The sequence below is a fragment of the Saccopteryx bilineata genome, chromosome 3 (genome assembly GCF_036850765.1).
Source record: "Saccopteryx bilineata isolate mSacBil1 chromosome 3, mSacBil1_pri_phased_curated, whole genome shotgun sequence".
NCBI classification, from domain to species: domain Eukaryota; kingdom Metazoa; phylum Chordata; class Mammalia; order Chiroptera; family Emballonuridae; genus Saccopteryx; species Saccopteryx bilineata.
In genome coordinates this window covers 275529070-275551172 of record NC_089492.1, presented here as the reverse complement: position 1 = coordinate 275551172, position 22103 = coordinate 275529070, and the positions used below count along the sequence as shown (strand labels likewise).

The 22103-nt window shown below is 44.5% G+C and overlaps 1 protein-coding gene and 1 pseudogene across 7 annotated transcripts in view; one reads left to right on the top strand and one right to left on the bottom strand.

Moving 5' to 3' along the window:
* NCMAP (non-compact myelin associated protein) overlaps positions 1–15708 on the top strand; it is a 45160-nt gene extending 29452 nt beyond the window's left edge. For 3 of the 7 annotated variants that reach the window (XM_066270082.1, XM_066270084.1, XM_066270085.1), the window contains 4 exons: positions 5348–5484; positions 6015–6103; positions 11589–11673; positions 12928–15708. In XM_066270082.1, coding sequence (XP_066126179.1) covers positions 5348–5484; positions 6015–6103; positions 11589–11673; positions 12928–13069 — 453 coding nt within the window. In that variant the 3' untranslated portion in view covers positions 13070–15708. Of the gene's footprint in view, positions 1–2479; positions 2588–5347; positions 5485–6014; positions 6104–11588; positions 11674–12927 lie in introns of those variants that run through there. The other 4 variants (XM_066270086.1, XM_066270087.1, XM_066270089.1 and 1 more) reach the window with 2 other exon arrangements.
* LOC136330074 (M-phase phosphoprotein 6-like) lies at positions 15522–18818 on the bottom strand (annotated as a pseudogene).
* Positions 18819–22103: the final 3285 nt, after the last annotated feature.

Genomic DNA, 22103 nt, shown 5'->3' with positions numbered 1-22103 from the left:
ATATGTTACATGTTTGATCTCATTTCCTATTTTTTTTTTAAAAATTATTTTAGAGAGACAGAGAAAGGGAGAGAGACAGAGAGAGAAGGAAGCGTTCATTTGTTGTTCCACTTAGTTGTGCATTCACTGCTCACCTCCTGTATGTGCCCAGACTGGGGAGCGAACCCGCAGCCTCGGTGGTTTGGGGATGACACTTCAACCGACTGAGTTAACTGGCCAGGGCTCTTGTTTAATTCTTACAAGAACCCTCTGGAGTTTCTAATTTATGTTTTAATGATCAGAATACCCAAGGGGTGAAGAAAGTTGACCAAGGTCACATTGCTAGTAAATAGTAGAATTTAGACTCGGGGCTGATAAGGATCAAGAAAAATGTCATTCTGGACATTTTAGCACCACTTTGGAGTCATGTTTCAGGTGGGGTACTGTATTTAAGGGAGACATGGACACACAGAAAAATGAGGAACCCCAAAGATTGTTTAAAGGATCTGAGACTATCCTTAGAAGAAATTCATCAAGGAACATACATGTGCCGTTTTCAAGGGCAAAAAGCTCTTCTGCTTAGAAACAGGTTGGCATCAAAGGACATTTACCAGTCATTTGTACATTAAGTAGCCAACTGCTGTTGCCACCTGTTGGTGGGAGGTAAAATTGAAGTGCTGGCAGCTACTTGTAACTGGTCCATCCAATGAAGTTTGAGTTTAACCTTTTATGCAAAGAAGTGCTTTTAACCTGACAGTTATCATGTGTAAGAAGTAGCAGATGAGCTTTGTGGGAAGAGAATTAGGACCAATGGGTGAGAATCACAAGAGAAATTTTAGTTGCAACACGAAGGTTAATTTTTTGATCATTACAACATCCCAATAACTCAAGAGGCTACTTAAGAATAGTGAGGTTCTTAGCCCTGGCCGGTTGGCTCAGCGGTAGAGCGTCGGCCTAGCGTGCGGAGGACCCGGGTTCGATTCCCGGCCAGGGCACACAGGAGAAGCGCCCATTTGCTTCTCCACCCCTCCGCCGCGCCTTCCTCTCTGTCTCTCTCTTCCCCTCCCACAGCCAAGGCTCCATTGGAGCAAAGATGGCCCGGGCGCTGGGGATGGCTCTGTGGCCTCTGCCCCAGGCGCTAGAGTGGCTCTGGTCGCAACATGGCGATGCCCAGGATGGGCAGAGCATCGCCCCCTAGTGGGCAGAGCATCGCCCCATGGTGGGCGTGCCGGGTGGATCCCGGTCGGGCGCATGCGGGAGTCTGTCTGACTGTCTCTCCCTGTTTCCAGCTTCAGAAAAAAAAAAAAAAAAAAAAAAGAATAGTGAGGTTCTTGTCTGTGGAAGAGACTAAGTCGTGCTGAACCTCCCATCTCTCAGGTGATTGGAAGAAATCAATCCCAATTGGTGGGTCAAGGTCATTCATGGGTTACCTACCCTGAGTTTCAGTTGGCCATTTGACTAGGAGTTGGCTGGGATTGGTATTGTCTTTGTTATCTTATTCAGCAAGGAACTTTCAGGCCAAGCCAGAGGGAAGGAGGGTACTGCTGAGGCAGAGCAGAAGGGGAGATATTTTAGACAGGCAGGTCTGGAAACATTTATCTTCCAGATTTGTCGCTTATACTTGACCAAGAAACAGAGAGGGGACGCTCAGAGTGTAAATGGTCATGACCCTCCATCACTTCCTGAACTGACCTCCCACACAAGGCCATTTGTAAACAGCCTAAGGAACAACAGTTCCTTGTTGATTCTGTAAATGTAACTAAGGCTCTGCTGAACACAGGTCCACATTGTTATCGAGGGCAGGGACGGGTAAGGTAGGACCAGTCAAGGTCAGGGCTCTGGCTCTCTCTACGTGCCCCAGCCTGTGTGGGTTTTCCTGTCAAAGCCCAACGTTGATTTGAGCCCTGTGTGTTGGGCCATTTGTAGCTTGTGTATTCACTGGCCTCCCAGAGAATTAATGGAAAAGAGGCTGTGGAATCAGACAGACCCAGCTTGAATTCTAGCACAGCTACATTATTAGCTTTCCAAGTTTATATTGATTTCACTCTGCTCCGAACATCAGTTTCCTCACCTGTAGAATGGGCACAGTGATTGCACCGTCCTTGCCAGACAGGTATGAGGATTAAATGAGACCTTCCACATAAAGCACTGAGCACCATGCCTGGCACATGGTTTATTATTATTGTTGTTGATATGATTATTAAATTAACCTCTGTCAGTGAAAACCAGCATCCCCCTCCCTGCACACTCCCCCCTTTTCTATAGCCATGGACCCTGGTCATAGGCATATTTGATACTAAAAATCTCCCTACTACTGGACCTCACTTGGTTAACAAGACTTACTGGGCCCCACATATGAAAACACCCACATTCTTGGCCATCGATGTTCCACACACCCCCATCCCGCCTTCTCTGATGGGGCAGGAACAGAGAGGTAATTGAGAGCCCTCGGTCCCGAGATGAGGCAAGACGTGCTCTGAGACTGCTCCTGCTCTCGCAGAAGGAAGAGCAGCAGGCCCATCCAGAAGGGACTTGCACTGGAACTCGGGAGGGTGACCCAGGAGGTCATCCTGCAGAGGAGCCCGTGTCCTAGGCGGCTGCATTACTGGTCAGTGTGTGTCTGTGCGTGTGCGAGTGTGCATGTTTCATAGTGACTTGTCCCGGACCCCCTCCCCTCCCCACAGGTGTGTACCAGAGCAGGGTGTGCAGTGGGAGATACAGACTTGGAAGTTCTTAGGGCTGGTCTCCAGGCTGTGTGACAGTTAGCTTCGTATCCCCAAGTCTTGGGGTTCTCATATGAAACAAGGGAAGAGGAAAACCAGTTTCATGTACATTTGGTAATTAAATCAAAGCATGGATAATAAAAGTACCTGGCACAAGGTCTTGCCACGTGCCAGGCACTTGGGTGGTGGCTTGTTATATTTGTACAAGGATCTGGTCTTCAGGAGGAGGGGACAGAGAGGACCCTAGACCTGACGGAGAGCAGAGAAAGTGAAGGCAAAATCCATTCTATGGATCAACAGGGCCTGGCCACAGAGGGTCATTCTGAAGCTGAGGCCCCGTGGGCAGGGCAGCCCACAGCCACCGAGCCCCCAGCCTGGGTGCAGATGACCTGACCCCAATAGAGGGGTGTTTCCATCAGAAGCTGGGAGGGTCTGGATGAGATGCAGCTCAGAGATAGGGGCTCAGGGGAGAAGCCCCCCGTGGGGGTCTGGAGAGGGCAAAGCCTGGGGCAGCCAGCCCAGTGACAGCAAAGACCAGGAATGACGGGGGATGACGCAGTGGCCCCTGGTCACAGCAGTTCGGCAGATGTTGGTATGAGGAGCCGAAAGGCTGGAGACAGAGGGTGGAAATGACCCTTGAAGGGCTTTTGCTGCCAGGTTTTGAAGTCTGAGCACTGGGGAAGTGATTGTTTTTTAACCCCAGGAATGCTGTGCTCAAGCCTACAGTCTCCCTCTGCTAGAATGTGACCTTCTGGAAGCAAGAAGTCTGTCTTTCAGGTCACTGATGTATTCCCAGCACGCAGCACAGTAGGTGCTCAGCTCATATTTGCTTAATAAATATGTTGACCCACATGAAACTACCACAATATATATAAGGGTTATGAATATATACTATGTTTATGGGTCTATGCTACATTTACAAGTGTACACTACACCTGTTTATGGATATATACTTGTGTAGAAACCATTTTTAAAAATTTGATGAAAAAAATATTCATTAATAGCCAAGGTAGTAGTATTTTGGAGGGGGAATGGAGATGATTGGATAGAAAAGGGAGTTGAATGGTGTTTATTTTTTTAAAAATAAAGAACAGAAGAAAGTATGATATTATATATTTTTTCAATCTGAGTGCTAGGTTCATGGGCTCCTATTATATTATTCTTTTTTTTTTTTTTTAGATTTTTTTATTTATTCATTTTAGAGAGATGAGACAGAGAAACAGAAAGAGAGAGAGAGAGAAAGAGAAGGAAGAAGGGAGGGAGGGGGGGAGGAGCAGAAAGAATCAACTCCCGTATGTGCCTTTGCTAGGAAAGCCTGGGGTTTTGAACTGGCGACCTCAGCGTTCCAGGTCGACACTTTACCCAGTGTGCTACCACAGGTCAGGCATATTATTCTTTATAAGCAAAAAAATTTCCCAGCCCTGTGGCTCAGTGGATGAGCGGTGACCCAGTGCACTAAAGGTCACAGGCTTGACCCCTGGTCAAGGCACAACCAAGAAGCAATGAGTACACAACTAAATGGAAAAACTGAGTGAAATGAGTTGATGCTTTTCTCTCTCTCTCTCTATTTCTTCCTCTTTCTCTCAAATCAATGCAAAAATTTTGAATTTTTCTTATTTTTGCAAAGAAAATAAATTCATGCACAAATTTTGTTAAAGACAAGTATGCTTTATTTATTTTAAAATTTTATTTTAGAGGGAGAGAGGAAGCAAGGAGAAAGAGAGAGAGAGAGAGAAACATCAATTTGCTGTTCCACCCGTCTATATTCATTGGTTGATTCTTGTATGTGCCCTGACTGGGGATCAAACCCACAACCTTGGTGTATCAGAACAGCGCTCTAATGAACTGAGCTATCCAGCCAGGGCAATATTTTATTAAATGTGTAAAATATCTCTTCCCCAGAAGATGGAGTGGCTGTTGTGAGGCCTCATAGCTTCCTAGGATTACAGATAGGCCTGGATCATTCTTCTCTCAGCAGAGAGCCTTCACTGGCCTCCAGACGGCAGCGGCTGTAAGACAAGCTTAGCTGCTCTGAAGAAGAAAAGCAAAGCCTGGTCTGTTTCCCTTTCTTTCTTGATGCTGGGAATCCAGAGCATTTGTTTATAATATCATTGTGCTTAGAATATTCTTGATAGGGGATCTCAACATTTGTTTATGGTGGTGTGACATCATATTAACTGTATGCCTTCTGGCTCACTCCTCCAGTGCAAGATTGCTGGATTGTGAATGTTGATTGCTACGGGTGTCAGGGAAAGAAGATACACTGTGTGCTCAGAGAGTATGTTTGAATCCAAGCTCCACATCTTCCTAGCTGTGTGACTTTGGTTGATTCACTCAACCACTCTGAGCCTGTTTGCTCAGCCACAACATGTAGATGGTTGAGAGGATCAAAGGAGCTGATACAGTGTGTGAAGGCACCTGAGACAGAGCCTGGTGCACAGTGAATGCTCCATGTACATTAACTCTCTTCCCATTGAGGGCTTTGTGCAATCTGATCTCTGTTCTCCCTCCTCTCACCCCCAAACCAAGCTGGCCCATGCTAATTGATCTTTTCCTAGGAATCATAACCCAATGGCTCATGTCACTAACTACTTAATAATCCTAGTTAATATATTTTTTTTATTGATTTTTTAATTGATTTTTAGAGAGAGGGGAGAGAGAGAGAAGGGGGAGGAGCAGGAAGCATCAACTCCCATATGTGCCTTGACCAGGCAAGCCCAGGGTTTCGAACCGGCAACCTCAGTGTTCCAGGTCGATGCTTTATCCCACTGCGCCACCACAGGTCAGGCCCCCTAGTTAATATTTTAACATCTGATTTTTTTTTCTTTGCCTCCTTTGATCATAAAACTTTTGAAAGCAGGACCATCATTTCAGGCATTGTTGCAAAGGTGGTGAAAGACCCGCTAGCATGGAAGGCAGACATCCAGGATTAAATTGTACCGAGTACACTTGGGGCTCCATGTTGTTTTGAGGGCGTCAGTTTCATCAATCGAATGGCAATAATAACCTCCTTCACGCAATTTCTAGAAGATCAGTCTAGACGTTCTGTGTGAAACCTAGCCAGGAGGAGTTAAATAAATATTGTTGAATAAATTTAAACTGCTTTGAAAAATGATTTTTTTTTTACAAATGTCAGAAAGTATTTTTAATTCCCCACAATATATGGTGAAGGACCCTGTTTTATTTTGCTGCTCAGAGAAACTAAAGGCTTGAAGATTCTACAATCATACAGATAAAGACCAAAGAAGCATCATACAAGGTTTATAAAGCTGACTCTGATTTGAAACAAAATTTCATTTTCATTCTCACCAGGATCGAGATGACCACAGCCACCCCTTTGGGAGATACCACCTTCTACTCATTGAACGTGACCACCAGAGAAGAAGACTTTCTATACAAGAGTAAGGTCAACTTGGCTTGGCAGCTTAGGGAAGGGGTGGCGGGACGAGTGTTGTGGTCAGCTCCTGGTGGAGAGGTCAAGAATGTAGTCTCTGGAGACAGACTGCCTGGGTCTCCATCTCAGTTCCACCGCTTGCCAACTGGGTGACTTCACTGCTCTGTGCCTGTTTCCTCACCTATAGGATGGGGATATTACTGAAACTACCGCATAAGGTAGGTGTGAGGACTAAAAGAGGTCATCCATAGAAAGAGCTTAGAATAGCTCGAGGAATCCTAAGTACCTAACGGTATTATTATTATTATTATTATTACTATTATTTTCATTAGAAAGTTTTGAGGGCAATGGAAATTTGAATCTTTTGTAAAATGTCCCTAAATAGGTCACCTTAAGATGTAGCTAGTTTCATGTTATTTTTGCAAGACAAAAACATCCCATCAGTTCACAAAGGAGTAAATGAATGTAGTGGGGACAACTTAGCCCAGGGGCACCATTTGCCAGGAACAAGGGGTGCCCAGGAGAAAAAAATCTGAGGGCCACTGCTCAGAAAACTAGTTGATTGTATCAGGGGAAGTCTGGATCCATTTCAGTCATTTCAGTTGACTTGGTATAGACCTCTGCAAATGGAACAGGCCTCTGGGTACGTGTGAAGTGTCCCCAGAGATCAACAGTCCCAGGCTCTGGTGCTGGCAGGAAGCTGGATTAGGGACAGGATGTTTTTTCTTCCTATGGAAACACACAAAGGGTCACTCTTGGGACAGGGTCCCATGTGTTACCCTGTTTCATGCTGGGTGTGGAGGCCTACAGGGTGTGGAGGCCTACTGGGGTACATTTCAAAACAAGTGTGAAGGGGAGTGCAGGGCAGGTTGAATCACTGTCAGCAAGATGGGAATAGCTCTGTTTTTATTTATCTGAAATCAGTGGCTCTCAACCAGGCGATTTTGCCCACTTATATAGGGTTACCAGATTTAGCAAATAAATACACAGGACACCCAGTTTATTCAGACTTTAAGGCAGTGGTCCCCAACCCCCAGGCCGCAGACTGGTACCGGTCCATGGGCCATTTGGTACCGGTCCGCAGAAAAAGAATAAATAACTTACACTATTTTCATTTTATTTATATTTAAGTCTGAATGATGGTTTTTTTTTTTAAATGACCAGATCTCTCTGTTACATCCGTCTAAGACTCATTCTTAATGCTTGTCTCAGTCACGTGATACATTTATCCATCCCACCCTAAAAGCCGGTCTGTGAAAATATTTTCTGACATTAAACCGGTTCGTGGCCCAAAAAAGGTTGAGGACCACTGCTTTAAGGTAAACAATAATATTTTTTTTTAGTATAAGGGTGAGCCGTGCAATATTTGAGACATACTAAAAAACGATTCATTGCCAGAAATTCTAATTTAAATGGGTAGCCTGTATTTTATTTGGCAACTCTACCACCAGGGGACATTTGGCAATGTCTGGAGATGTTTTTGGTTGTCAGTACGAGGTGAGAAAGAGAAGAGAAGTGCTACCCATGTCTAGTGGGAAGGGGCCATGAATGTTGCTAACATCCCCTAATGCACAGGACAGCCCCACCACAAAGGACGGCCCAGCCAAGGTTAAAAAAGCCCTGAACTACACTATCATCACTGAGTTCCCCTCCTTTTTTATTTTTCAATTGCAGGTGACAAGCATCATTCTATTAGTCTCGGGGATACACCCCAGGGATTGGACATTATAAAACTTACTAAGTGATCATCCCGAAGCCCTCTTTTTTTCCTTCCAGTCTTTCTTCCTATGGATATTGTTTTTGTTTGTTTGTTTGTTTTATTTTGAGAGTATGTTTATTAAACTGGAGGCAGTGAAACAAGGAGGGGCTTACGATGGAAGAAGCAACAGGAGCGAGCCGGGCGGGCTGCTTCGGCTCACTGGGAAGTCAGAGCAGAGCGGACTTGGAGGCAGGCTCAGGGGTTAGCCCGGGATGAGCTGCCACTGCTGTTGCTCCCCTGGTTGCAAGTCTTGTGGAGACCCTTAGAGTTTAGGAGATGCATGCTTGTGGGGAAAGAAGACGACAAGGGAAAGGCGTGGGCATGCTCCTGGGAGGGAGAGCGCACCACATAGTTTTTATTTATTTATTTTTATTTTTTTTTACAGAGACAGAGAGAGAGTCAGAGAGAGGGATAGACAGAGACAGACAGGAACGGAGAGAGATGAGAAGCATCAATTATTAGTTTTTCATTGCATCACCTTAGTTGTTCATTGATTGCTTTCTCATATGTGCCTTGACCATGGGGCTACAGCAGACCGAGTAACCCCTTGCTCAAGCCAGCGACCTTGGGTCCAAGCTGGTGAGCTTTGCTCAAACCAGATGAGCCAGCGCTTGAGCTGGCGGCCCAGGGGTCTCGAACCTGGGTCCTCTGCATACAAGTTCAACTCTCTATCCACTGCGCCACCGCCCGGTCAGGAATATTTTTTTATTTTTTATTTTTTTTATTTATTTATATTTTTTGTATTTTTCTGAAGCTGGAAATGGGGAGAGACAGTCAGACAGACTCCTGCATGCCCCGGACTGGGATCCACCCTGCACGCCCACCAGGGGGCGATGCTCTGCCCCTCTGGGGCGGGGCGTCGCTCTGCCGAGACCAGAGCCACTCTAGCGCCTGGGGCAGAGGCCAAGGAGCCATCCCCAGCGCCCGGGCCATCTTTGCTCCAATGGAGCCTCGGCTGCGGGAGGGGAAGAGAGAGACAGAGAGGAAGGAGGGGGAGGGGGTGGAGAAGCAAATGGGCGCTTCTCCTGTGTGCCCTGGCCAGGAATCGAACCCAGGTCCCCCACACACCAGGCCGACGCTCTACCGCTGAGCCAACCGGCCAGGGCCATTTTTTAATTTTTTTATTTTTATTCATTTTAAAGAGGGGAGAGAGAGAGAGAGCATAGGGGAGGAGCAGGAAGCATCAACTCCCATATGTGCCTTGACCAGGCATGCCCAGAGTCTTAAACTGGCGACCGTAGCATTCCAGGTTGATGCTTTATCCACTGTGCCACCACAAGTCAAGCCCATAGTTTGTTTGTTTGTTTTAAATAAACCTTTTATAAAAGCATTACATACATTCAAAAAGTGCACAAATGATAAATGTACAGCTGGATGAATTTTCACAAAGTCAACACACATGTGTAACCAGCCCCCAGGCCAAGAAACAGACCACTACCAGTACCCCAGAAGTCGTGGTGCCCCTTGCAATCACTATCCCCCATCCACCCAAGGCACCCACTATTCTGACTTCTACCACCAGAGATTAGTTTTACCTGGCTTTGAACTTTATATACATGTAATCATACCATGCATTTGGCTTCTTTTGCTCAACATTATGTTTGTCTACACATATTTGATAGTTGCAACATAATGCATATGTATGTATTTGTGAGTGCGTATAGCTAATACCATATTCTATTTGCTATACTTTAAACCATCCTAAGTGTTCCCATGTTATCATATCTTCATAATCATTAGTTAAATTATAGTATAATATTTCATGGGATAGGTGTGCCATACCTTATTGAACCATTCTCATATTTAGAACTTGAAAAATGGAATACAGTAAACATCTTCATTCATACAGGTTTTTTTTTTCCTTCTATATTTAGAATTATCCCCTAAGATAAACTTCCCAGAATCAAATAGATTGGTTTAAAGTATAAACCTTTTATATAATTTTCTATCTTTTCAATATCATTTTGACAAGGGATGTTGACTTTAAATCTAAAATTAGAGTTGGACGTTGCAACTGAAAGTTGATATTGAAATCAGAGCCCGAGACATTATGCTACAATAATAGCCTTGTTCTGGCCTGACCTGTGGTGGCGCAGTGGATAAAGCGTCGACCTGGAAATGCTGAAGTCGCCGGTTCGAAACCCTGGGCTTGCCTGGTCAAGGCACATATGGGAGTTGATGCTTCCAACTCCTCCCCCACTTCTCTCTCTCTCCCTCTCCCTCTCCTCTCTAAAAAAAATAATAATAATAATAGCCTTGTTCTAATAGAGCAAAATGGAAAACAACATAAATATCCTCAGTAGGGAATTGGTAAACAAATTACGGCATGTCTAAACAATAGAGTACTATACAGACATAAAAGGAAGAATAATATATACATGAAAAGATGATCAGATATTGTTATAAAATGGTAGATGGAACATGGTTCTATTTTTATTAAGTGGCTATTTTCCATATTTATGAATTTTTCTTTAAGATGGATTTTCAGACATAGGACTAATAAATTAAAGAGTAACACATATTTAATATACACATGCACAATCATATTGGTGAATGTATATATGGATAGACAATCAGTGGTTCTTGGGGCAATGAGATTGTTGGGGTTTTTTTTGTATTTTTCTGAAGCTGGAAACGGGGAGGCAGTCAGACAGACTCCCGCATGTGCCCGACCGGGATCCACCCGGCACGCCCACCAGGGGGCGACGCTCTGCCCATCCAGGGCCTCGCTCTGTCGCGACCAGAGCCATTCTAGCACCTGAGGCAGACGCCATAGACCCATCCCCAGCGCCCGGGCCATCTTTGCTCCAATGGAGCCTTGGCTGTGGGAGGGGAAGAGAGAGACAAAGAAGAAGGAAAAGGGTAGGGGTGGAGAAGCAGATGGGTACTTCTCCTGTGTGCGCTGGCCGGGAATCGAACCAGGGACTTCCGCACACCAGGCCGACGCTCTACCACTGAGCCAACCGGCCAGGGCCGGCAATGAGGTTTTTATTCTCTCCCTTTTCTTGCTTGCATTTATATTTTCAAAGTTATCTACAAAAATTGTATATTATACTTTCCTATTATAAAAAAAAAGAGGAAAGGGGGCCTGACCAGGCGGTTGCGCAGTGGATAGAGCGTCAGATTGGGATGCGAGACCCGGAGGTTGCCAGCTTGAGCGCGGGCTCATCTCATCTGGTTTGAGCAAAGCTCACCAGCTTGGACCCAAGGTCGCTGGCTCGAGCAAGGGGTTACTCGGTCTGCTGAAGGCCCGCGGTCAAGGCACATATGAGAAAGCAATCAATGAACAACTAAGCTGTCACAACGAAACACTAATGATTGATGCTTCTCATCTCTCTCTGTTCCTGTCTGTCTGTCCCTATGTATCCCTCTCTCTGATTCTCTGTCTCTGTAAAAAAGGAAAAAAAAAAAAAAAGAGGAAAAGGTATTTTGCTTGCCTGCTTCACAAAAGAAATTTGAAGCTGTGTTAAAGCTGATAAGAACAAGACTTGGCCTGAGGTAGAATTTTGGCAGGTGATGTGCTGAGGATGTGGCCCCCCAAGCCCTATTGTGAGTAGGGGTGCCCTGCCACTCTAGATGTGACTTTTGGGTCAGCAGTGAGGTTCAGCAATTCTCTCTCTCCCTCCCGCTGACCCAGTGGATGCCAGGTGCCTCAGTAGGGGCTCCTCCAGTCTCTGAATGCTCCTCTGCATTTCAGTTTGCCCGTCTGCCATCTCCACTCCTCTCCTCCTAGGTTCTGGGGCCATCGTTGCTGCCATTGTGGTGATTGTCATCATCATCTTCACCGTGGTTCTGATCTTGCTGAAGATGTACAACAGGTATGGGATAGCCTGGGCTTTGGAACTGTCTGATCCGCTCAGTGATGCCAGAATGAACGGGAACTAACACTTGTGGATGCCTGTCGTGTGCCCAGCAGTATCCATGAGTCCATAATCAAATGCTCCAGACCTTTGTAGGTCCTTTTTTTTAGATTTTATTTATTCATTTTTAGAGAGAGAGGAGAGAGACACAGAGAAGGGGGGAGGAGCAGGAAGCACCAACTCCCATATGTGCCTTGACCAGGCAAACCCGGGGTTTCGAACTGGTGACCTCAGCATTCCAGGTCAATGCTTCATCCAATTCACTGTGCCACCACCGGTCAGGCCCTGTGGGTCCTTTTTTGAAAGCTTCACAGTGACCGAATAGTTTTGTATTTGGAGAAATATTTTTTAAATATTTTAAGTATGACAATGTTAAAGGCCTCAAGCGCTGTGGTAAACACCTGTACATATCTAGATAATAGAGGGATGTCTCAAACTTTTTCTCTTGGGGTGTCTTCTATTAGGTGTATTTAGTGGACAGGACATGAATACATGGAAATTTAAGGTGACAAATACTGAAATGCATGTAAATGTGACTCCATTTTCTGGGACCAAATAAGAGGAAATAAAATAATATAACTGATTGCATAAAGAATAAATTTTGTGTTGTCACCTCTAGTCAATTTTGCTTGAAGGTTATCCTTTTCAGGGAAGAAATCAAAATTAAAAGACTTAAGTCCAACTACATCATAGAAATTTGAAATTTTATAAAAGAATTTTGATAGGTCAACAAGATGAAATGTCATGTAGACATGAGAATGAAAGATTGTTGTTAATTATTGAATTTCATGGCATAGGAAATGAAATCAGATTATATATTTTTAGTACATTTGCTTCTCAATTATGATAAATGTTACTAAATATTTTTAGCAATAAACTTAGCAAGCATAATGAGGCTGCACAATTTAACTTACACTACCAAAAATGTAATGTCTTTGTTTTGTTTTAATACAACCCGACACTTCAACTCATTCATTAATAGGAAAAAATTAAATTAAATTAAATATCTAATCTAGATTAAACAAAGAATTGAAGGGTCAGACTAGCTGATGCCTAAGGTCCCTTCCAGTTGTGAAATTCTGCAATTGGCAATTAAGCAACATGATTTAATGATGATCTGTACTAATCTCTTTGCCAGAGCCATAGTCACAGAACCGCTTCCTGGGGAATCTGAGGGGTGAGGCTCAACCACGCATGTGTATCTCATTGCAGGAAAATGAGGGCAAGGCGGGAGCTGGAGCCCAAGGGCCCCAAGCCAGCCTCCCCTTCTGCCCAGGGTCCAAACAGCAGCAGCAGCCAACATCCTGCAACTCTGACCTTCAGCCCTGTTGATGTCCACGTGGAGACTCGGTGACCCCTTCCCAACCCACCCCCCGGTGCTGTCTCGGCCACTGTCTGATGAGCCTACTCCAGTCAAGACCAAGAAGCACATTTCTCCTCTGGCAGCTTCACAATGAGTTCCTTCTGGTCAGGTCGACAGGGGCATCTCATGCAATCCCTGATGCTTCAGGCAACCTTCAACCCACCCTGCCCTGCCCTGCCCTGCTCCACCTCCACCATGTCCAAATCACTGCCACCTCCTTACCAAAAGGCTGTGGAATACTCTTTGTCATCTGAGGAGGTAGAGCTATGTTGGAAATCCAATGATGTGGGTTTGGCTCTGTCTCCTTAAACATGATAGCTAGACAGAAAGACAGACAATTAGCCCAGAGGTTTTCTGGTCAGGGGTCAGGGCATGCTCCCAAGAGTGTCACAACTGGGTCATATCAGAGCAAGGGCCATATCCACAGCTTTGCAGAGCGAACTGGTTAATCCCATAATCAGGGAATTAACTGGACTAACCAACCAGAAAACTAACTCGTTAATTTGTGACTTATTCCAGTACTAGATGACCGCTAGCTAGCTCAGAATGATTGATTGGTCAGCAAATGTTTCCCTCTTTAAGAAAGGTGAAGGGGAAAACTGAATTCTTCTCCAAAGGTTTCTAATTCATTAGTAAAGACTGAGAAGGAATAGGATGACCTTGAGGAATAATGGCCTCTAGGACAAAACTCATTGCATTGTCCATGGGCCTGGAATGAGCCTGGTGGCTGGTCAGGGCCCCTCCTCCCTCTCCAGGTGCAAGAAACCTGTCTCAGTCTCATTTCTTGGCTCCTCTCGATCTGGATTCTGAGTAATCCTCACTCTACGGTTAGCACGTTCTTTCCAAGGACCAGTATTTGAAGTCTGATTAGATTAAAACTCTATGTTGCCTACACCCTTCCTAGTCCCCTTACATAGATTCAGGACACATTCAAAGTATCCCATTCATAGATCATTTCTCTAGAGAGAGCTGATCTCTTTGACTCCTTATCCTGGAATGCAATCTACTGAGAGGGGAAAGCGTTTTGGAATTAAGAAGACCTGCCTTCCAAGCCCTACTTCCTGGAGTTGTGGCCTTGGAGAAGCGACTTGGCCTCTCTGTATTTGGTTTCCTAGCCGTGAAGCAGGATTGATAACAGCGGCCTTAGTGGGTTACAATGACAAGTCATGGTCTTAGTAACTCTAGTCGTGCCTGGCACCAGCAAATGCTTAATAACTGGGAGCCAGCATTGCTATTATGATGTTTCTTCAATTGCAAAACATTTTATTACATTTTAATGATTCTGAAATCAGAATGTTTCATAAAATTGATGGGTCCATTAATGTAGTTGTCTCTCTCTCTCTCCCAAAAGGCTGTTTTGTTTTGTTTTTAATCAATTGTGCATCTTACAATTGAAGGCATGTTGGAAACAAGGTAATACATCCTTATTCTGTTACAGAAAGTGATGCACTCTGACATTTAACCTCAAACTCTAGGAATCTCTCCCTCTTGGGGTTAGAATCACTTTTGAGGAAAAATTGAGACTCAGGGAGGTAAGAGGCCTGACCCCTGGGTCACAGAGCTCATGTCATCCCACTAGAAAGATGCTCATTTGACTATGTCTGGAAAAATACTGGCAAATTCTTCCTTCCCAAACATCTTTTCTCCATACTGTGTTTAAATAGCCACCATGTACCAGGCACATTGCAAGGTGCTTTCACATAAGTTATCTTATAGGATTTATTTTTCCCAATAACCTTGGGGAATATTCCTTTTCCATGTGCAGAGATCTTCAAACTCAAAGAGGAAAAAGTACTTCTCCAAAGTCACACAGCTAGCAAGTTGCAAAGACTCAAATCCATATCTCTTTGACTCCAAAGTCCATCTTTTTTGTTGTATCACACATTTCTCCACCATCCCGGTTCAAAGAACATGGATTCATTTGTGGGCTGAACAAGAGGAGGGCAGACTTGTTTATGTGTCTGAGTGGAGGTCAGGGGTCTAGCTTCTAAGCCAAAAGCGGGGGGCAAAGCCACTTTGGTAGCCTCCTTTGAGCTTCCGTGATTGTAGCAAAAGGAGCCCTTTCTAAACCCACCCAAGCTCTAAGGATTCCTGCTTCACTCCCTACCCCTTAGGTCCAATGAGCAAGGTGTAGAACCAGGGCAAGACCAATTCTTTAAGGACCGAAGCTCCAAATAGATATGTTTCCTAAATGTATTCTTTCCAAAAAAAAAAAAAAAATTGTTCAGCCCTAAAACCAGACTCTTATGCCCACAGTAGACTGGTCCTGAAATTATGAGAGGAGTTATCTTCTGGTATATGTTGTTTTACTAAATGAAAGCTTAGACATGGAGGAAAGAAGGGAAGGTAAAGAGGTGAGGAGAAGGAAATAAAAGGGTTTCAGTGTTTTGTTTTAACTGATAAAAGTCCTTTAAGGAGCTCCTGTGTGCAAGTTGAGGTGCTACTAAATACATTGAGTCACGGTCCCTGCTCTCAAGGGGTCTACAGCTGGCCTCCTGTGACAGAGATCTTGCAATCCATTTTGTTTCTGACAGGTGCCTTTCCTAACTGAGCAGATGCTGCCTAACTTGGCCACTGAATCAATAAAAGAGATGAAATGCTTAAAGAAAAATGTCTAAAAATAAAAAGTCTTAAACATTTGTTGAGTTGATTTCAATCAAGGTTACAGCTAGCAAAGAACTTTTCTAAAAACATCATTTTCCTGACAATGTATATAGAGTCCTGAGGGAAAGCCGGAGCCTTTGCAAGGACTGTATTCTCACTTCGAAAGATTGATGGGAAAGGTAGGTGGCCATCAACAGACCTTTCTGTGAGTTTGGAAATTTGTTAACTTGATTAAATATAGCAAAAGCAATACCATTTGAAAGTCTGCTGTTAACCACCAGAGGTGCTGAGATACCAAGGTTTGGGGACCCATGAGATCTAAGAGACATTAGAAGGGAACCCAAATTACCAATAATGATGTTTACCATTGCCTCAGCCCCTACTGTATGCCAGGCATATGTGTAAATTCAGCCTTAGTTACTAGTGCCAAATTGAATGGAATTTTCTTGGTACTCATCAAAAATTAGTTGACCAGCCTGACCAGGTGGTGGCGCAGTGGATAGAGTGTCGGACTGGGATGCTGAGGACCCAGGTTTGAGACCCCGAGGTCACCAGCTTGAGTGCGGGCTCATCTGGTTTGAGCAAAAAGCTCACCAGCTTGGACCCAAGGTCGCTGGCTCAACAAGGGGTTCCTGGGTCTGCTGTAGCCCCATGGTCAAGGCACATATGAGAAAGCAAGCAGAGGTCCCCAAACTTTTTACACAGGGGGCCAGTTCACTGTCCCTCAGACCGTTGGAGGGCCGCCACATACAGTGCTACTCTCACTGACCAATGAAAGAGGTGCCCCTTCCGGGAGTGGGGCGGGGGCGGATAAATGGCCTCAGGGGACCACATGCGTCCTGCGGGCAGGCCGTAGTTTGGTGACGCCTGAAAGGTGTCGCAGTGATTGATGCTTCTCATCTCCGTTCTGTCTGTCTGTCCCTGTCTATCCCTCTCTCTGACTCTCTCACTGTCTCTGTAAAAAAAAAAAAAAAAAAAAAAATTAGTTGACCAAAAATATAAGGGCTTATTTCTGTACTCTGAATTCTATTTCATTAATCTATATTTCTATCCTTTATGCCAACACCACACTGTCTTGATATGTAGTAAGGTTTGAGGTCTGGAAGCATAAGTCCTCCAATTTTGTTCAGTTCATCTTTTTTTTTTCTTTTACAAGATATTTTAGCTATTCTGGGTTTCCTTACATCACATGAATTTTAGGATTAGCTTGTCAATTTTTAAAAAAGAAAGAAAAACAAGCAACTGAGATTTTGGTAGGGATTGCGTTGAACCTGTAGATCATTTGGAGAGTTTTGCTATCTTAATAATATTAAGCCTTCTGATCCATCTTTTTATTTCTTTTGGTCTTCTTTAAGTTTTTAAAAATATTTTATTTATTGGTTTTTTGCAGAACATTATTTTTTTATTAATTAAAAGCTTTAAACAAAAAACTGTAATTCCACAAACTGACTGACTTAGGAGCATGCAAATACTTAGGCTGGAGAGGCAAGTTTGTCTTTGATGAATTTACATATAATTCACATTACATTTGAGTCCAAAATGTATGAATTGGCTTGACATTATTAATAATTTAAAGTAAAATATAAACATAAGGATAATTTAAACACTGGTATTAATTTATGAGTTGATTTAAGGTCAGTGACTGAAGAGATACAGTAAAAGACTCTGGGGTCAGAACTTTTCAGGAAGCAAACATGTACAGGAAGTACCTTTGTAGATTTGAAGATCAAGGGCTACAAACCCACTCTTGATTTATAGCATGAAGCAAAGGATGCATAACATCCATCACACATCTGTTTCAGAAACAGCATGTTTCCAAAACTATACATATCTTTACAAATAAACATCACAATATTAACAAGTGTACAGAAACCAGTGGAATGAGTTCCAAAATACGTTAACTCTCACAAAGTATTCCTGAGCCGTATCTTAAGGCATCCATTTCAGTCTTTGGGCTCTAGGAACATCTTTTTTTTTTTTTTTTTTTTTTTTGTATTTTTTTTTTTGTGTATTTTTCTGAAGCTGGAAACGAGGAGAGACAGTCAGACAGACTCCCGCATGTGCCCGACCGGGATCCACCCGGCACGCCCACCAGGGGGAGACGCTCTGCCCACCAGGGGGCGACGCTCTGCCCACCAGGGGGTGATGCTCTGCCCCTCCGGGGCGTCGCTCTGCGGCGACCAGAGCCACTCTAGCGCCTGGGGCAGAGGCCAAGGAGCCATCCCCAGCGCCCGGGCCATCTTTTTGCTCCAATGGAGCCTTGGCTGCGGGAGGGGAAGAGAGAGACAGAGAGACAGAGACAGAGAGGAAGGAGGGGGTGGGGGTGAAGAAGCAAATGGGTGCTTCTCCTGTGTGCCCTGGCCGGGAATCGAACCCGGGTCCCCCGCACGCCAGGCCGACGCTCTACCGCTGAGCCAACCGGCCAGGGCCAGGAACATCTTCTTTGCTTTAATTGGTTTTATGTCTCCGTTTTCATCTTCATCATAATTGGCAGTCTCTCTTTTTTTTTTTGGCACAGTCTCTTTTTTTGGTAAACTTTTTTTCAATTGTCCCCACCAAGGTCTCATATCTTCTAGCCATTTCTTTTTTATTTTCTTATTTTTTTATTCATTTTAGAAAGGAGAGGGAGAGACAGGGAGAGAGAGAGGAGAGAGAGAGAGAGAAGGGGGGGAGGAGCTGGAAGCATCAACTCCCATATGTGCCTTGACCAGGCAAGCCCAGGGTTTCGAACTGGCAACCTCAGCATATCCAGGTCAACGCTTTATCCACTGCACCACCACAGGTCAGGCCTTCTAGCCATTTCTTCATCTGACACATCAAGCTCTACAGTTTCTTCTTCAACTTCTGCTTTGTTCTTAGCATTCATCTGAAGCATTAATTTCTCAACCTCAGGATTAAATCCTCTGAATGACATTCTTTCATAGAGAAGATCTTCACAGAACAGGAAACTCTGCTCTTCTATTATGAAACTCTCTTTTTCTTTAAGTTCTGGCAAATCCAAGTACCAGTGCTCTTCACTAATGATTTTCTTTTCTTCCTCTTCCAGTTGTTTCTTGGTTTCTGAGTCTAGTCCCCTTTGCATGAACTTCATACGCAGCAGATTCTTGGACAACTTAGACTTGCGCTTGGCCGCCATGATGGCTCTCTCTCAGTCCCGCACTCCGGTCTATTTATCGGTTTTGAGAGAGAGAAGGGAGGAAAAGCGGGAAGCATCAATTCAGTAGTTGCTTCTTGTATGTGCCTTGACTGGGCAAGCTCAGAGCTTCAAACCTGAGACCTGTGTTCCAGGTCAACGCCTTATCCACTGCCACCACAGATCAGGTTTCTTTAATTTTTTTCAATGGCATTTTGAAGTTTTCATTGTACAAGTCTTGAACTTTTTTGAGACTATTATAAATGGAATTGTTTTCTTAATTTCCTTTTTAGGTTGTTCATTGCTAGTGATCTTTATATACTTATTTTATTTTTTCCTTTATTTCCTATCTATTTCTTGCTAGTGATTTTTGCGTGCTGATATTGCCTCCTACAACTTTGCTGAATTTGTTTTAAAGGTTTTTTCCTGTAAAATCTTTTGGGCTTCTACGTATAAGATCATGGCATCTATAAATAGAGATCATTTTACTTCTTCCTTTACAGTTTGCCTAATCACTCTGGCTAGAACTTCCAGTACTATTTTTGAATAGCAGTGGTATGAATAGACATCTTCTTTCTTATCTCACAGAATATGTTGCATAGCAGGAAAGACAAACAGCTATTATCTTTAAATAGGGTATTACGTAAGCCTCTTGCTGGGGCACCTAGTTCAGCCCAGATGTTGGTGGGTAGGGAAGAAATAACATCTAAACTGAGAGTAATAAGGATTGAGTGGAAGTGAGTTGGGGAAAGAGTGAGAGCAGAGGAAGAGAGAGAGAGAGAGAGAAGAGCCCTGCTGTAGAGGGAAGCTTCAATTCAGCAGATGTCCAAAGGGGCAGGGGGATGGGGACTGGGAGGAGAAGAGAGGCCCTGGATGAAGCCTCTTCAATGCTTGGCTATTTTAAAGGTGATGGGGAGCTGTTGGGCAGATAAAATATATTATGCTCACTTTATTAAATATGGCACTGCCCACGTCGCCCAGGTGATGATATTAGTTGCCCTTCTTGCTTGGGATGGGCGTGATTATATTAATGTGTGTTGGGGGCGGGCAGGTAGAATCCTTGTAGCCTGGGGCTTGGTTTTAGGACTAAGCCTTTCTTATCCTTTTTGATGTGGGGTGGTGCATTCTCATGAGGAATCCCATCATGCCTCAGATAAATGACTTTGTACCAGAGACTTCCTTGTTTGTAGATTGGATTAAAGGTTTTGATTTCTATGCTATAAAGTGGGGCAGACCAGGAGCTAGCTCTCTCTCGGTTCCTGAAAGGAGAGCACAGAAAGGCCATGTGGAGGCTTGACCAGGCGGTGGAGGCCTGACCAGGCAGTGACGCAGTGGATAGAGCATCGGACTGGGATGCAGAGGAACCAGGTTCGAGACCTCGAGCTCACCAGCTTGAGCACGGGCTCATCTGGTTTGAGCAAAAGCCCCTGTAAGGCCAGGAGCCGCCATCGTGACCATTCACATGCAGGTTCCCATTGGATTCGGGCAGACGATAAAGAAATGGCGGAGTCAGAGGATGGGGAGCCATCCTATTTATTGGTGTCTCACCAAGACAGGCAAACCACAAAAGAAGACAAGGGAAAAGCAGAAAACCAGCTCTTCCCATGAAGGGCAAGGGATCAGGGGAGCCCCTGCAATTGTGATAGCAGGAACTGTGTGTCCGAGCTCCTGGTCTGTCCCACTTTATAGTGTAGAAAACCAAAATCTCCTAATCCAATATACAAACAAGGAAGTCTCTGATACAAAGTCACTTATCCAAGGCATAATTGCATTCCTCATGAGAGTGCACCACCCAGATCATACAATCAGTCAAGGGTGTGGGGAAAAGCCCAGTCCCAAAACCAAACCTCAGGCTACAACAACCTGGCCTGCTTATAGCCTGTCCCCCACACCCATTATAAGTCACAAGCGAGCAAACATATATATCATGTTTACAAACTTATTTGACCAACAGCCCCCCAGCTTGAACCCAAGGTCACTGGCTCCAGCAAGGGGTTACTCAGTCTGCTGAAGGCCCACGGTCAAGGCACATATGAGAAAGCAATCAATGAACAACTAAGGTGTTGCAACGCGCAACGAAAAACTAATGATTGATACTTCTCATCTCTCTCTGTTCATGTCTGTCTGTCCCTGTCTATTCCTCTCTCTGACTCACTCTCTGTCTCTGTAAAATAAAAAAAAGAAAGGCCATGTGGAGGAGGCCAGAAGCAGCCAAGATGGTGGAGTGCTGAGGGAGAAGCTAGTTTGTGCAGAGTTTGTACAGGGAGAAGGAGATGGGGAACAGAGGTGAATAAGTCTGGTGAGCTAGGAACCTTTGATTCTAGGAAACTCGGATAAATCAGTGGCTTTGTGAGCACTGAATGAGTGGGTTTTGGAGCCCAGTGTGTGTATTTACTCGCTAGGATTAAAGCTAATGGCCCACCAGTTCTTGGCTCCGTTGTTTCATTACCATCTGTCCGAATCCAATGCGAACCTGCATGGGCCCGTCTGGCTTTACAGGAGCCATTGAAGGTACTTGAGTATTGAAGTGACAAAATCAAATCTGTGCTTTAAGGAGGTGAGTCCTGCTACAATGTGCAGAATGGATGGGTGTGGGAGAGAGTGGAGGCTGGGAGAACAATTTGGGGTCTATTGCAAAAAGGAACAGGCGCATCTGTATGTTTGTTAGTTTTAAAATGCCTTTTCTAAATAACCCTCTCATTGTCAAGTTTTGTTCTTTTTCCCTTTTAAAGCAGCTATTTTTGTGGGTGTGCAGTAACCCAACAAAAATGTCTCCGGGAATCGTTTGAGGCCCACTGGCTGGGGGCACACAGCAGGGTCATTGTCTAGGTCTGTAGCCCTTTGTCTCAGGACACCCATTCTTCACACAAAAACTTTCCTAGCAAAGAAGCAGACTGCTGTGATTCAGCAGATACTACCGTCCTAGGCTCTGACTGTCTGCCCATGTTTGGGAGAAGCAGGTAGAAGAAAAGACTGACCTTCAAGTCTCTAGTGATTTGAAACTGTCCAATCACAGCCAGGTATTAGCCAGGAGGGTCCCTTCCCAGCTCAAACTAAATCTTTTGGATGGATTTAACCTGGGCCGCCAGGGCTCTTTAAAAAATGCTGCAATGCCTTAATTGATCTCAGAATAAACTAACAACCAATTTATTTGTTCTTTTCAGCTTTCTAGTTCTTGCTTTGGGAGGCACATGAGAGTAAAAGAGAGAAAACACATGCCTGACCTGTGGTGGCGCAGTGGATAAACCGTCGACCTGGAAATGCCGAGGTTGCCGGTTCGAAACCCTG